At 42.8% G+C, this 13,076-nt stretch overlaps 2 protein-coding genes across 3 annotated transcripts; one reads left to right on the top strand and one right to left on the bottom strand.

Annotated features, from left to right (window-relative positions):
* The first annotated feature begins 3,683 nt into the window (after positions 1-3,683).
* On the top strand, positions 3,684-4,196 carry LOC132111828 (histone H2B-like). Its single transcript, XM_059519451.1, has one exon. The coding sequence runs from the start codon at positions 3,714-3,716 to the stop codon at positions 4,146-4,148; it is 435 nt and encodes a 144-aa protein (XP_059375434.1). The 5' UTR covers positions 3,684-3,713; the 3' UTR covers positions 4,149-4,196.
* A 1,529-nt stretch (positions 4,197-5,725) lies between these two features.
* LOC132111663 (E3 ubiquitin/ISG15 ligase TRIM25-like) lies at positions 5,726-11,926 on the bottom strand. Of its 2 annotated transcripts, XM_059519189.1 has the most exons (8): positions 11,778-11,919; positions 11,326-11,459; positions 10,232-10,854; positions 9,051-9,146; positions 8,709-8,942; positions 7,520-7,542; positions 6,393-6,538; positions 5,726-6,251 (listed from the first exon to the last, which is right to left on the bottom strand). In XM_059519189.1, exons 3-8 carry the CDS (start codon positions 10,841-10,843, stop codon positions 6,064-6,066), a joined length of 1,299 nt encoding a protein of 432 aa, XP_059375172.1. In that variant the 5' UTR covers positions 10,844-10,854; positions 11,326-11,459; positions 11,778-11,919; the 3' UTR covers positions 5,726-6,063. The 2 variants fall into 2 exon arrangements, with proteins under 2 accessions (XP_059375172.1, XP_059375162.1); XM_059519179.1 differs by lacking the exon at positions 11,326-11,459 and having other exon boundaries at positions 11,778-11,926.
* Between the last annotated feature and the right edge of the window lie 1,150 nt (positions 11,927-13,076).

Raw genomic sequence — 13,076 nt, 5'->3', positions numbered from 1 at the left:
CTGCCTGGAAATGCTGGCAGTGGAGAACGCGCTGACGCGCTTTTGTCCCCATATCAAGGATCACCACGTCGTAGTCCGTTCGGACAACATGTCCGTGGTGTCCTACATAAATCGCCAGGGCGGTCTCGGGTCCCGAAACCTGTGCAGGCTGACGGAACGCCTCCTGGTTTGGGCTCAGCGCAACGTGCGCTCGCTGAGAGCAGTGCATGTGCCTGGACTGCAGAATCTGGGTCCAGACAGGCTGTCCAGAGGCAATGTTCCTACAGGCGAATGGTCTCTACACCCGCAAACAGTCCGGCTGTTGTGGGAGAGATTTGGCATGGCAGAGGTGGACCTCTTTGTGTCCCACGAAAACGCTCACTGCCCCACGTTCTTTTCCAAGAACGAAAGCGCGCTGTCACGGAGATGGCCGTGCTGCCCGCTTTATGCGTTCCCTCCCGTCTCCCTCCTTCCGCAGGTGATAGAACGGGTGAGAGAAACGAGATGTTCAATACTGCTTGTAGCACCTCTTTGGAAGAACCAACCATGGTTCCCAGATTTGATGCAGTTAGCAGATGTCGCCCCGTGGCCGGTACCGTTGAGGAGGGACCTCCTCTGGCAGGCCAGGGGCTCGATTTGGCACCCTCAACCGGAGTTGTGGTCCCTCCATGTGTGGGCGCTCAACGGTTACCCGCTGATCTCGCAGTGGGAGTGCTAAATACCATCACTCAGGCTAGAGCTCCGTCGACACGACGTCTGTATGCCTCGAAGTGGTCGATGTTCTCCAGCTGGTGCACAGCTCGAGGTTATTCACCCCTTAGTTGTGAGGTGACGGAGGTCCTCTCCTTCCTACAGGAGCTGTTGGATAAGGGCAGAGCCCCATCCACGCTCAAAGTTTATGTGGCGGCCATCGCGGCATTTTCTGAAACGGCGTCCGGTCAGTCAATAGGAAGGAACGATTTAGTCATCCGGTTCCTCAGAGGAGCTAGGAGGCTGAATCCTCCCAGACCTCCATCAGTCCCTATGTGGGACCTCGCGGCGGTTTTGGAGGCCTTGAAGGGTCCCCCTTTTGAGCCTATCCAATCGGTTAGCCTTAAGCATCTGTCGTTCAAGACAGTATTCTTGTTGGCTCTCGCTTCTGTGAAGCGTGTGGGTGATTTGCACGCGCTCTCGGTGAGCCAGTCGTGCTTGGAGTTTGGGCCCAATGACTCAAGGGTCATACTCAAACCTAGGCACGGTTATGTGCCGAAATCCCTCAAGCTTATGTGTCTCGCTCTGCTGCCTTTCGGCAGACGGAGCAGCTGTTTGTCTCGTTCGGTGGACATTCCAAGGGAATGGCTGTTTCGAGACAGACTCTATCCAGATGGATAGTTGACGCCATAGCGTTAGCTTACGCTTCCAGGGGCCTTCAGTGCCCGTTGGGCGTCAGAGCACACTCCACAAGAGGCGTCGCCTCGTCATGGGCGTGGTCTACTGGGATCTCCTTGCAGGATATATGTATGGCGGCAGGTTGGGCCTCGCAGTCTACATTTATCAGGTTCTATAACCTGGAGGTCCCCGCCTTGCAAGCAAGGCTGTTGTCGGTATAGTCGAATCAGGGCCCTGAGGGGAATTCTGAGTTCACGAGCGCTATGCACTGCCGACTGTTATATGGGCAGTATTGCGTAAGACCCGTATTGCCACATTGGTCAGGCCTTGCCTCGGCTCTGTGATGTCATATTGCCGCATCTACGGATGCTGCTAGATATAGGACGGAGGGCTTTTTCCCTTTTCTGTCCTGGACTCTCTGTGAGTCCCTCAGGTGACTGTGCACTGTAAATCCTGGGCGTTGCTTCAGGTTTATTGGTGTGTGATCCCTGCACGCACGGCGTTTTACATTGGGTTCCCGTAGCGTCTTAGCTAAGACGCAATACGAGAGAGCTCTCGTAAGAGAACGTACTCGGTTACACGTAACCTCGGTTCTCTCTAGAAGAGCGAACGAGTACTGCGTTCTCTCTTCTAATAAATGTGGTTATTAGAGGGCCTATACAATGGGTGTTGTTTCTTTCTGTCGTATATGACGATTTCATTTAGTGATTTTTTTTTTTCAGAATCAAAAGAACTTTGCAAATGTAACGTTACTTAAACCCAAAAGTGGTTCGCCTCAGCAGCAGGGAGACAGCCCCAGCAGTCACCAGGGCAACAGGAAGCAGAAGCACAAGCAGTAGTGCAGTGTGATTAGAGAGCAACTGGGAATGCAGCACGAAGGAATCCCTCAGCAGATGTCATAATGGAGGTCCGATCCTATTTGGAGGAGCCTCTCCGAAGTTCTGCATATCATTTGAGCTGGTGGAAAAGCAAACCCTCTATCTCCCACGGCTTACTAAAGTCATGACAGGGAGACTCTGCATAGTGGCGACATCCGTTCCCTCTGAGAGGGTCTTCTCGAAAACAGGACAAATTATTACTGAGTGAAGAAACCGCATCAGGCCCTCGAAAATAAGGCAGCTTGCATTTCTGAATGCAAATCTCTCATAAAATAAAAATACGATGAGCATTGTGTGTGTGCGTGTTCAACGTAGGCTAACTAGTGAGATAGTTCATGCTGGTTATATAACATGCCAAAAACGAGGGATCAGTTTAATCCTTTCAGTTATTTATTTTTCTTTAATATGGGTTTTTATGTTGTTCAAATTCAGATTGTATTTGTTTTGTAATGTTGTTGTTTCTATACATTAAAAAGTTGTAATTTAAATGCTAATGTTTAATAGAATTCTTTTTTCATAAATCAATGCATGTTTAAAGAAATTGTGAGTTTGATTTCATTTAATAATTTAATTAGAATTGTTTTCACACCTATCATAGTCAAAACATTATTGTTTTTTAAAGAGCTATTTGTGAGCCAAACAAGCCGGCTCACGAAGAAGAGCTGAAATGCCGATCAATATTGTTCATCCCAAAGAAGCACAAAGTCACTTTTACAGACTTAAATTAAATGTTCCTCCTGGTGGAATGACCTCCCCAACTCAATCCGAGCATTCGAGTCCTTAGCCATCTTCAAGAATCGGCTTAAAACACATCTCTTCCATCTTTATTTGACTCTCTAACTTTAACACTCACTATTCTACACTATTCTATTCTATATAAAAAAAATCCAACTACCTTTCTAATATTTTTGTATTCTATTTTATTTTCATTTATTATGTAAAAAAAAGACCCAACACTAGCTTGCTCTACTCTTTTTCTATTCTATGTTTTATTTCATTATACTATTTAAAAGTGTACTGTGTTTAAGCTAACACACTTGTTATAGCACTTATATAGCATTGCTCTTTTTGTTGTTTTCGATTGCTTCCACTGTCCTCATTTGTAAGTCGCTTTGGATAAAAGCATCTGCTAAATGACTAAATTTTTTTTTCCTCCAAATTTTCTTTGCTTTGATTGGTTTATTGGAGGTTTTAAAGATTACACAGTTTGATATTGATTCTGTGTGATATTTTAGACTCATTTCATTGTATGGAATAAAACGAACAAAAAGAGCGGGAATTGAAACAAAGGAAACTGACTCGGTGGGGGGTGTCGGTCAAACATGGAGATGTGGGCGGAGTTATAATCTAGCCACATGTGATTGGCCCTCGTTCCAGCCGTTATTCTTCGAGTTGTCCAATTAAACACGAGTTTATGGGTTTGACCAATAAAAACACGCGATCAGAAACGTACCGTCTCTCTGATAATTAGCATAGATCAGTCAATAAATGCCTCTGTCCCGGTCTCGCTCATCATTGTCTCGTGTGGTTTTGATCTCCAGCAGCATCATGCCTGACCCAGCAAAGCCCGCGCCGAAGAAAGGCTCCAAGAAGGCCGTCACTAAGAGCGTCGCGAAAGGAGGAAAGAAGCGCAGAAAGTCCAGGAAGGAGAGCTACGCCATCTACGTGTACAAAGTGCTGAAGCAGGTTCATCCTGACACCGGGATCTCTTCGAAGGCGATGGGCATCATGAACTCTTTCGTCAACGACATCTTCGAGCGCATCGCCGGTGAGTCGTCTCGTCTCGCTCACTACAACAAGCGCTCCACCATCACTTCCCGAGAGATCCAGACCGCCGTGCGTCTGCTGCTGCCCGGGGAGCTGGCCAAACACGCCGTGTCTGAGGGCACCAAGGCCGTCACCAAGTACACCAGCTCCAAGTAGAGCTCCGCTACAGCTCAACACACAAAGGCTCTTTTAAGAGCCACCCAACTTCTCACTAAAGAGGGTCTATTAATGTTCTAACTTGTGGTTCAATCGTAAATGAAGATTAGTTGTACAGTATTTTTCTTTTTGTTTGTTAATTAAGATGATGGCAATACAAACCTCAACGAGTCAAATTGTAACCGGTGTTATAAAGAGTACATTTTAGTAATCAATTTTTACTCTTAAAATGATGTTTTGTATACAGTAACTGTAAATTTGCATTTGGGCCGTTTTTATATAATATCAGTTTGTTTTATTTTAATATTTTGTACTAATGTAAACTTAGTTTGTCTTTAAAGGATAACTAGTGGTGGAAATTGATATTTTTTTTTCAAGAGATTCGTTCATTTTCAGTTCGTTCACCAAAATTATTCGTTCAGTGATCATTTCTTCGTTTTATATTTGTAATATTTGAAAAATGCTGAAAAGGGGGCAGAGCACAGCAGAGAGGATGAACCTGAGACCCGCATTGACGGGTTGATTGACAGCTGCTGTCGGAGTCACTAAAGTGGAGAGTGACTGTAGTGACTCGAGCAGGCGGCAAGGAAGCCGACCGGAAGTTGAAGTCGGCCGGGTGCTGCCATCTTGTAGCAGAACTTCACTTGCGTTAGCATCCCATTGACCTCCCATTCATTTTGGCGTCACTTTGACAGCGAATAACATTACATCTGAGGCGTTTAAAGACTCCATTTGTCCATTATTTATTTCTAAAGATACACGACAATGTATAAAGGGCTCCATTGCCTTCTATGTTACATTATGGCCCCGTAGAAACAGTTTTTGTAAAAATAGGCTAACGATTGCTTCATAAACACTCGACTCTCTGTCGCATTACCGTACAGACAGGAGGAGAAGCTCGCAGGCAATTAACTTAATATGGCGTACTGATTAGGCAAACAAAGTAAATATTGTAAATTTTGATTTTAGTGGGACTTTAAGTGTAACCTTGCAAATGCACTCAAAAAAAAATTGCCTCACCAGACTTTATGCAATGTGTTATCATTTATTAATATGGAGCAGAGTCTGTCTGTGAAATGCTCTTCTATGTTCTTACTATCATCTCAGACGATGATAAGTGAATTCTCTGAGACTGAATACAATGAAAACAGCTCTAAATATTACCCAGTTTATTACTGTCCCACATCCATCAGCTGCCTTTGAGAGAAAAGGTTATGTTGGAAAAACTCTAAAATAATAAAAATATATTCAGGACTAAAGATTAAGACTGAATGTGACATGCTACATATGCCAACTTTTCAATCTTCTTTATAAACTTGTATTTTCTTCATCACTTATTCTTGTATCTAGATTTTGTTTGTGTTGTATTTCTATATTCTTATATTCTTGAAGTCCATGCATGAGTTCTGGGTTTAAATAGGTTTACATTATTTAGTTTAGTTTAAAAGTAAACTCAAAACAATCAAGCAACCTTATTATTAATATTATTATTATTTTGCTTTCAAATGTCTAAAAATATTTAGTTGTTAATTTACTGGAAAAAAAAAAACGTACTGATTTGGCGGTAAAACAGTTGATTTTTAAGTTCTGAAACTATATTTTATTATACATTTTCAAACACAATTTCTTACATTTTAATTATTATTTCCACGCTCCACCATCTTGATGAAAGAAAAAGCTAAATATACTGAAACTTGAAAAAAAAAAAGTGCAGAAGGAGCCCATCTCAAATTGACTCATGTGCCCTGAGCTTTTAAACATACCTGACTGGATTTCTCATTAATTAATTTACTATTATTCTCTTTCTGTTTCACACAAGACTGAGAGCAGACTCTCACACACTCTTCAGTGCATCACAGAGTCTGAGATCACGTTCTCCCTCAGATCAACAAACTCAAGAGCAGATCATCTTCTGCTAGTCTTCCTCATCCTCTTCCTCCTCCGGTGAATACTCTTCATCTCCAGAGTCAGTGAGGTCCTGCTGCTCCTCTTCTTCCTCACTCCTCATCTCCTCCTCACTCTCCTCCTCCTCCTCATCTTCATCATCACAACTCTCTTCATCATCATCTTCATCCTCCTCCTCAGCATCTCCCTCTAATTCACCTTCAGAAATCAAAGAAAAAAGACGCTCTTAAATGCTCGAAACTGGATCATCAGATGTGATATTTACAGGAAAGAATGTCCTGGCAGCTGTGTCTAATAAGAAGAGACAGTATTTTAGTTCATGTAGTGTGTTAGACTCACAGATGCTGCTGAGGAGTGTGTTGGCGTGCTGCCGCAATTCAGCCATGAACTCACACGTCTTTCCTTCCAGTGTTTCAAACAGCGGCTCTGTGTCCCCTGTGGCCTCATCAGGAACAAACAGAGGCTTTCTCAGCAGCCGCCGGTGCCTGAAACACACACACACACACACACACACACACACACAGACACACACACAGAGAGAGAGAGAGAGACATACACAGAGAGAGAGAGAGAGAGAGAGAGAGAGACATACACACACACACACACACACACACACACACACAGAGAGAGAGAGAGAGACATACACACACACACACACACACACAGAGAGAGAGAGAGAGAGACACACATACACAGAGAGAGAGAGAGAGACATACACACACAGAGAGAGAGAGAGAGAGAGAGAGAGAGAGAGAGACATACACACACACACACACAGAGAGAGAGAGAGAGACACACACACACAGGGAGACACACACACACACACACACACACAGAGACACACACACACACAGAGAGAGAGAGAGAGACATACACAGAGAGAGAGAGAGAGAGAGAGAGAGAGACATACACACACACACACACACAGAGAGAGAGAGAGAGACATACACACACACACACACACACACAGAGAGAGAGAGAGAGAGACACACATACACAGAGAGAGAGAGAGACATACACACACACAGAGAGAGAGAGAGAGAGAGAGAGAGAGAGAGAGAGAGAGAGACATACACACACACACACACAGAGAGAGAGAGAGAGACACACACACACAGGGAGACACACACACACACACACACACAGAGAGAGAGAGAGAGAGAGAGAGAGAGAGAGACACACATAGAGAGACACACACACACATAGTGTTTTAAAAGATAATGTAACTGTGGACAAACTGAATACACTTGTGCAAATGTATGAAATAGTGCTGTGGCAAAGATCTTCAGTAAAGGCTCTTCTGTGATGAGGAGTTTATATCTGCAGCACATGAGTTCAGATCAGGGTTCACAACAAAACCTGCCCAGCTGCTTCTCACTTCACAGGAGAGCCTTTAAATCACATCACTTTCGATGTTCGGCACAGCCCTAGTATGAAAGAACCTCTGAATTAAATGTCTGCTTTACCTTTTTATAGATGAATTGTATTCCTGAAAGAAATCCAAAAATATTAGGATTTAGACGTTTTTTTAAAGGTAGGTTTTGTTCAAACTGACCAATACTCGTCGGTCTCACTTTTTTTATGAACTTAATCAGAAGTTATTAGATTCTGGATGATAATTATGCTGCGTTATGTGTATGTTTTCTATAACTATCCCCAGACTCGTAGCACAAGACTTTGGCTCTTCTGGATGTTGGTGGTCCGTCGACAGGATTTCACCCGCTGCTGTAATCTGTGCTTTCCACACAGTTTCTAGATTTGTGCATCGAACGCTTCTAGATACTCATGAGAAGATCCATCTGTTTCACTTCGGCTGCGTTTGCACAGATCCAATCGATTTTACATTGTGTTTAATAAACGACTTCAGGTTAAGACCATCAGGTTATGGACAATGCAAATTATTTCTATAATGTTCAGTAGCAAATGTATTTTACGTAATAAATGAATGGGTCAGCAGCTCAAATCATGTTTCTGTGAGTCTATTAGCTATAAATACAGTTTCTGCCTCAAAAGAAGCGGTGTTTCTGTGTGAGTTAAGCAGGAATCATCTGCTTCATAATTTGATATTAAGAAAGTTATCTGTCTTCTTTGAGTTGTGATTGGTTGGAATTCACCCTTCGTTTGATTGACAGGTGATCTGACCAATCATAACAGCAGATCTGCCGTTTGTCTGACACACAAAGCAGAGAATATCTTCTGTTGCTCCTTCATGTTTATTCTGTGCTATAACTAGTAGTAAAGAGATGATCGCTTCACACTTGAACTGAGGCACTACAGAGATCCAATGAGAAGCAGATTTACGTGTTTGCTCTTGGAGTCATGATTATAGACGGACTACATCTTCAGTGTTTTCTGAAGAGCCATGTGCAGATGTTATTTAACTTTTTGCTTCCCATCAAATCTGTCTACTCTTGTTACAGAAACCATTTCAGATAAACCTGACCCTAAATCATCATGCAGAAACTAAACTGTAGTTGTTTGCTTTTCCAGGTCAGTCCTGGATCAGAATAAATTCAGAGTGGACCAGACTTCATGCTGACAGTCAAACTAAAGACATCAGAGTCTTTCTTTCAGTCCGACAACAGAACAGTTTAGGTTTGGGTCAGGAACCGTCCCAGATCATGTTAATAGTTCGGTTCTTGTGTGTAGATGTACCTTGATGAAGTGGAAAGCGTCGCTCTCCTGTAGAAGCCTCTCGAAGCCCGAGTGAACGTCCTGCAGACGGCTTTGATCCTGTGCTATTCGACTCAGGTTCTGCTGGATTCCCGAACACTGCTCAGCGTCACGAGAGCTGATACAGTCACGCAGCGAGGACAGAAAAGCATCCAGGCGTGCAATAGACGTCTCTCTGAAAGCATCCAGGTGTTGGTTGGTGTCGTCCCGGGAGGCCTAGAAGAGATCAGCAGTTCAGTCAAACTAGAAACTTCACCCACATTAAACAGCAAGGACAGAGCGTTCAGTCTGTAAAAGAAACTGATGCCACAGAACTAACTTCACCTTGTTTTGTCGTTCAATCTCTTTTTGTTCCAGTCGATTTTTTTCTGCCTTGAGGATCTTTCTGTTGGTCTTGTGCAGCTGAATGTCAAGACAGGCCTAGAGAAAACAGCAGAGAGAACAAGACGTCTCACATCTGACTGACCATGCAACACTTGCTTTGTTTCACTTCGCTTTAGACGCACTCGCAAACTTCCCCTCCGCCATCTTGAAGAGCACTGCACTTCATCAAATGGATGGTTTGTGTATTAAAATGAGCTGAATGTAACTGTAACTAGAAATATAACCATGAATACACAAATGAGTCAGTTACAGGAGCTCAGACAAACCTGCTGGTCTTTGACTTTGTTAGCTGAAGCAGCGAATGCTACTCAATGATAAACGCCAGGACTGGAGTAATTCAGACATATGTGTTTATTCTCAAGAAGAGTAAGATGAATGAGAAAGATCATCAATGTCATGTATCGCTCTCACAATCTCCAGATTACATTAGCAAACTGCTAACAACGATAGCTAATGCTACACAAACCATGTTCCCGTCTTTGCTACACTGCAATTTTAGAGAGAACATGCTCAGCAAAGACTTCTACTAATGACTTTGTCTTCAAGCACATTAAAAATCCCAGATTAGTGTTGTCCTTCAGAACTGAAATGTTAAAAACAGTTTAGGACACTGCACCGTTTCCGTCAGTAGATGGCACTTGTCCAGCGTAATCAATGCCATATATCGCAAATCAACAAGACGGAAAGGACAGAATAAAGAGAAGTAGCGATGGAATGAACGAAGTTTTGAATCAATTCGACCGATGTCTTCACGAACCGATTCTGAAGCGTTCAGCACACACCAGAGACGTCTGCTCGTCCAAATAGATGCAACAGAAACTCAGGCCACGCATAAAAACGGTTTTTATAAATCCGATCTCAGAATCAGCATGATTCAGTCGTGATGAAACCAAGCCTCGTTTACTGAAGTCATGTGACTTCGGCTGTTTGACGGCGCTTCGAACCAGAGACTGGTAAAGATTGGTGAAGTAGTGTTATGAAAGCGATCACAGTTTGAGACTCCTCTGCTATGAACAATCGCGGTGTCTGATCATGACTGTAAAACACTGTCTGATTAGCGAAGCCATATCTGGAGGAGTAAGTGTGAAGCGATGTAAGAAGCGTGAACACAGTGGACCTACCTTGAAATCCTTCATGGCGTTCTTCAGTGTTTTGATGGCGTGTCCCGAGTGCGTTCCCTCGATGGTGCAGGCGTTGCAGAGGAACAGACGCTCATCCAGACAATAGTAGCGAAACATCTCGTCGTGCTCCGAACACTTCCTCGTCCTCATGTCTCCGAGCGGCTCCACCAGCGGATGCTCTCTGAACGCCGGCAGCTCCAGATGAGGCTGGACGTGCTGAGAGCACATGGACACTTCACACTTCAGGCAGGTTTTAACCGCCGCTGGACCCTTGGCGTCCTCGGGACAGTAATCACAGTGAACCTGGGGGGCTCTGAGAGACGCGTCGCTCCGGCTCGGGGTGCAGCGCTCTGATCGGTCACCACGCCGGAAACCGTCAGCGATGTTGGCCAGCTTGAAGTTCTTCTGCCAGTTGGAGGAGCTGCGGTGACTCTGTCGACACTCGGGACATCGCAGACGGCCGCGGTCCGAGCGGCTCTTGAGTCTGCGCAGACAGGGCAGGCAGAAGTTATGACCGCAGGGCAGCAGGTGTGGATCACGGTAAAGATCCAGACACACGGGACACGTCAGCTCCTCCTCCAGAACGCTGCTGTTTCCAGCAGACGCCGCCATGATCAGAAGACCTGAGGAGATCCGAGCGCAGCAGACGTCTGGAGAGACGCTCACTATACAGTCTGCTTCCTGTCCAAGACGTGAGGACAGTTTGACTAGTGTGGACTAGTTTACCCCAACATCATGTCACTCGAAATTCACATATTGCTTCTTTTCATATTAACAATGAAACATGTTACAGTGTTACAGTGTAAACATGTCAGATTATTATTATTATTATCATTATTGTTATTATTATTGTTGTTGTTGTTGAAAACAGCCGAAATATAAATATTTTGTAACATTATAAACAACTTTATTATCACTTTTCATCAATTTAAAGGCACCCTTGTTTAATAAAAGTATTAATTACTATAACTAATATAATATAATGTTACAAAAGCTTTTAATGTCAGATGAATGCTGATTTGTGATCTTTCTCTAATCATAACTTTGTGAATAAAGATTAAAATGAAAACACTGAGGAGTGAAGCACAGCTTACCTTCAGAAGAAGAGATGAAACCGAAACAGAAAGAGTTGATCAGAGATTAATATCAGGAACAGATTATTAGAGCTCCTTTCAGAGACGATGTTGAGAAGGATTTGTAAATATCTGACAGCTTTAAGTTGTTCTCCCTGAAATGATAAAGCTGTGCCTCAAACACAGAGCTGACAGAAGCACAATGAAGAGCACAGCACACACACTTTCCATTCAGTCACAAAACACACTGTTGTGTGGTTCCCTCGTGTTCTAGACACTTAGAGAAGCTGCTTCAGCACAACAAACTCAAACAAACAGAGAGAACACAAGCCCTCTTCATCACTGAGCTGCAAGCAGCCGCTTAACACTCACTTCTAATTATATTTCTGAAATAATCGATGCACTTGTTGAGTCGCTAGTTCTAAACAGACCTATAAACTAATGCCACGCGTGTACAATCATCTGTAACAAACCTAAAAGTCGCTGTCGCGTGAAGGCTCGCTGGATTCTTCCTGATTCTTCTCTTGTTGTGAAGAAGAGCCGCATTCATTGCCGGATGATCCGCCCACTCTCTCGCGTTTCCGAGATTGTAAACCACGGTCAGCGGTGACTAAAGACGTCAACCAATCAGAAGAGTCGTTTGGTACCACGTGACCAGCGTATCGGGATCTTGCGTCACACATCATCGCCGCTTGCTTCTGTCAGTGCCATAGACTGTTCAAATATTTATAAAAAAATAAGAAAGCTGTGTCAGTAATTGATATATACTCAAAACTATTCAATTGAAAATATAAATTCCTTTTATTTATTTTCATTAAAAAAATGAAGTCTGTAAGTCTGTTTTTTATATATGTAATATTTGTTTACGAACTGTGATGCCTGTATGTTTGTAATTTGAATTACTGTGATGTTTGTATGATTGTTAATTGAACTCTAATAAAAAAAAAATAAAAAAATAAAAAACATAGACCGTTCAAAAGAAAGTGACTTTTAGAATTTAACATAGATATTACCCAGTAAATAGTTTTCTTGTTAAATTTAAAAATGATTTGAATTGTTATTTTTGTAATATGAGGACTGAAACTTTGTTTAATTTATTTTGGCATTGATATGATATGATCTTTGTACCTAGAACACATTTTATTTGGTTTTACTAATATCTCTCAAATAAAACCAAAGAATATTAGATCAAAATGTCATATCCATAAGTGTAAGTACTATAAAACCAAGCCTTTATTTTTATGTAAGACTATTTTTATTCACATGATAAGAAAGCTATTAAGACAGTTTCCATCTGTGAATCCTTTAATATATTTATATGATTTTGTTATGTTTTATATGATATGATGTTTGTTGGTGCCAGACGGGCCGGTCTGAGTATTTCACAATCTGCTCAGTTACTGGGATTTTCAAGCACAACCATTTCTAGGGTTTACAAAGAATGGTGTGAAAAGGGAAAAACATCCAGCATGCAGCAGTCCTGTGGGTGAAAATGTCTTGTTGATGCTAGAGGTCAGAGGAGAATGGGCCGACTGATTCAAGCTGATATAAGAGCAAATTTGACTGAAATAATCACTCGTAAAATTTGATATGGCTCACCAAAACTGGACAGTTGAAGACTGGAGAAATGTTGCCTGGTCTGCTGAGTCTGGATTTCTGTTGAGACATTCAGATGGTAGGTCAGAAATAGAGTCAGAATTTGGTGTAAACAGAAGGAGAACATGGATCCATCATGCCTTGTTACCACTGTGCAGGCTGCTGGTGGTGGTGTA

Source organism: Carassius carassius, chromosome 2 (genome assembly GCF_963082965.1).
Source record: "Carassius carassius chromosome 2, fCarCar2.1, whole genome shotgun sequence".
Lineage (NCBI taxonomy): Eukaryota > Metazoa > Chordata > Actinopteri > Cypriniformes > Cyprinidae > Carassius > Carassius carassius.
The sequence above is the reverse complement of the archived record's forward strand: the minus strand, read 5'-3'. Positions and strand labels throughout refer to the sequence as shown.

What these genes read in the sequence shown, in the direction of transcription:
- LOC132111828 (XM_059519451.1), top strand. Translation starts at nt 3,714, where the DNA reads ATGCCTCTGTCCCGGTCTCGCTCATCATTGTCTCGTGTGGTTTTGATC.
- LOC132111663 (XM_059519179.1), bottom strand. Translation starts at nt 11,850, where the DNA reads ATGCGGCTCTTCTTCACAACAAGAGAAGAATCAGGAAGAATCCAGCGA. An exon ending in CACGCGACAGCGACTTTTAG is followed by an intron (nt 10,855 to 11,777) that starts GTTTGTTACAGA and finishes GGATCTCCTCAG; the next exon opens with GTCTTCTGATCATGGCGGCG. An exon ending in AGATTGAACGACAAAACAAG is followed by an intron (nt 8,943 to 9,050) that starts GTGAAGTTAGTT and finishes GATCTCTTCTAG; the next exon opens with GCCTCCCGGGACGACACCAA.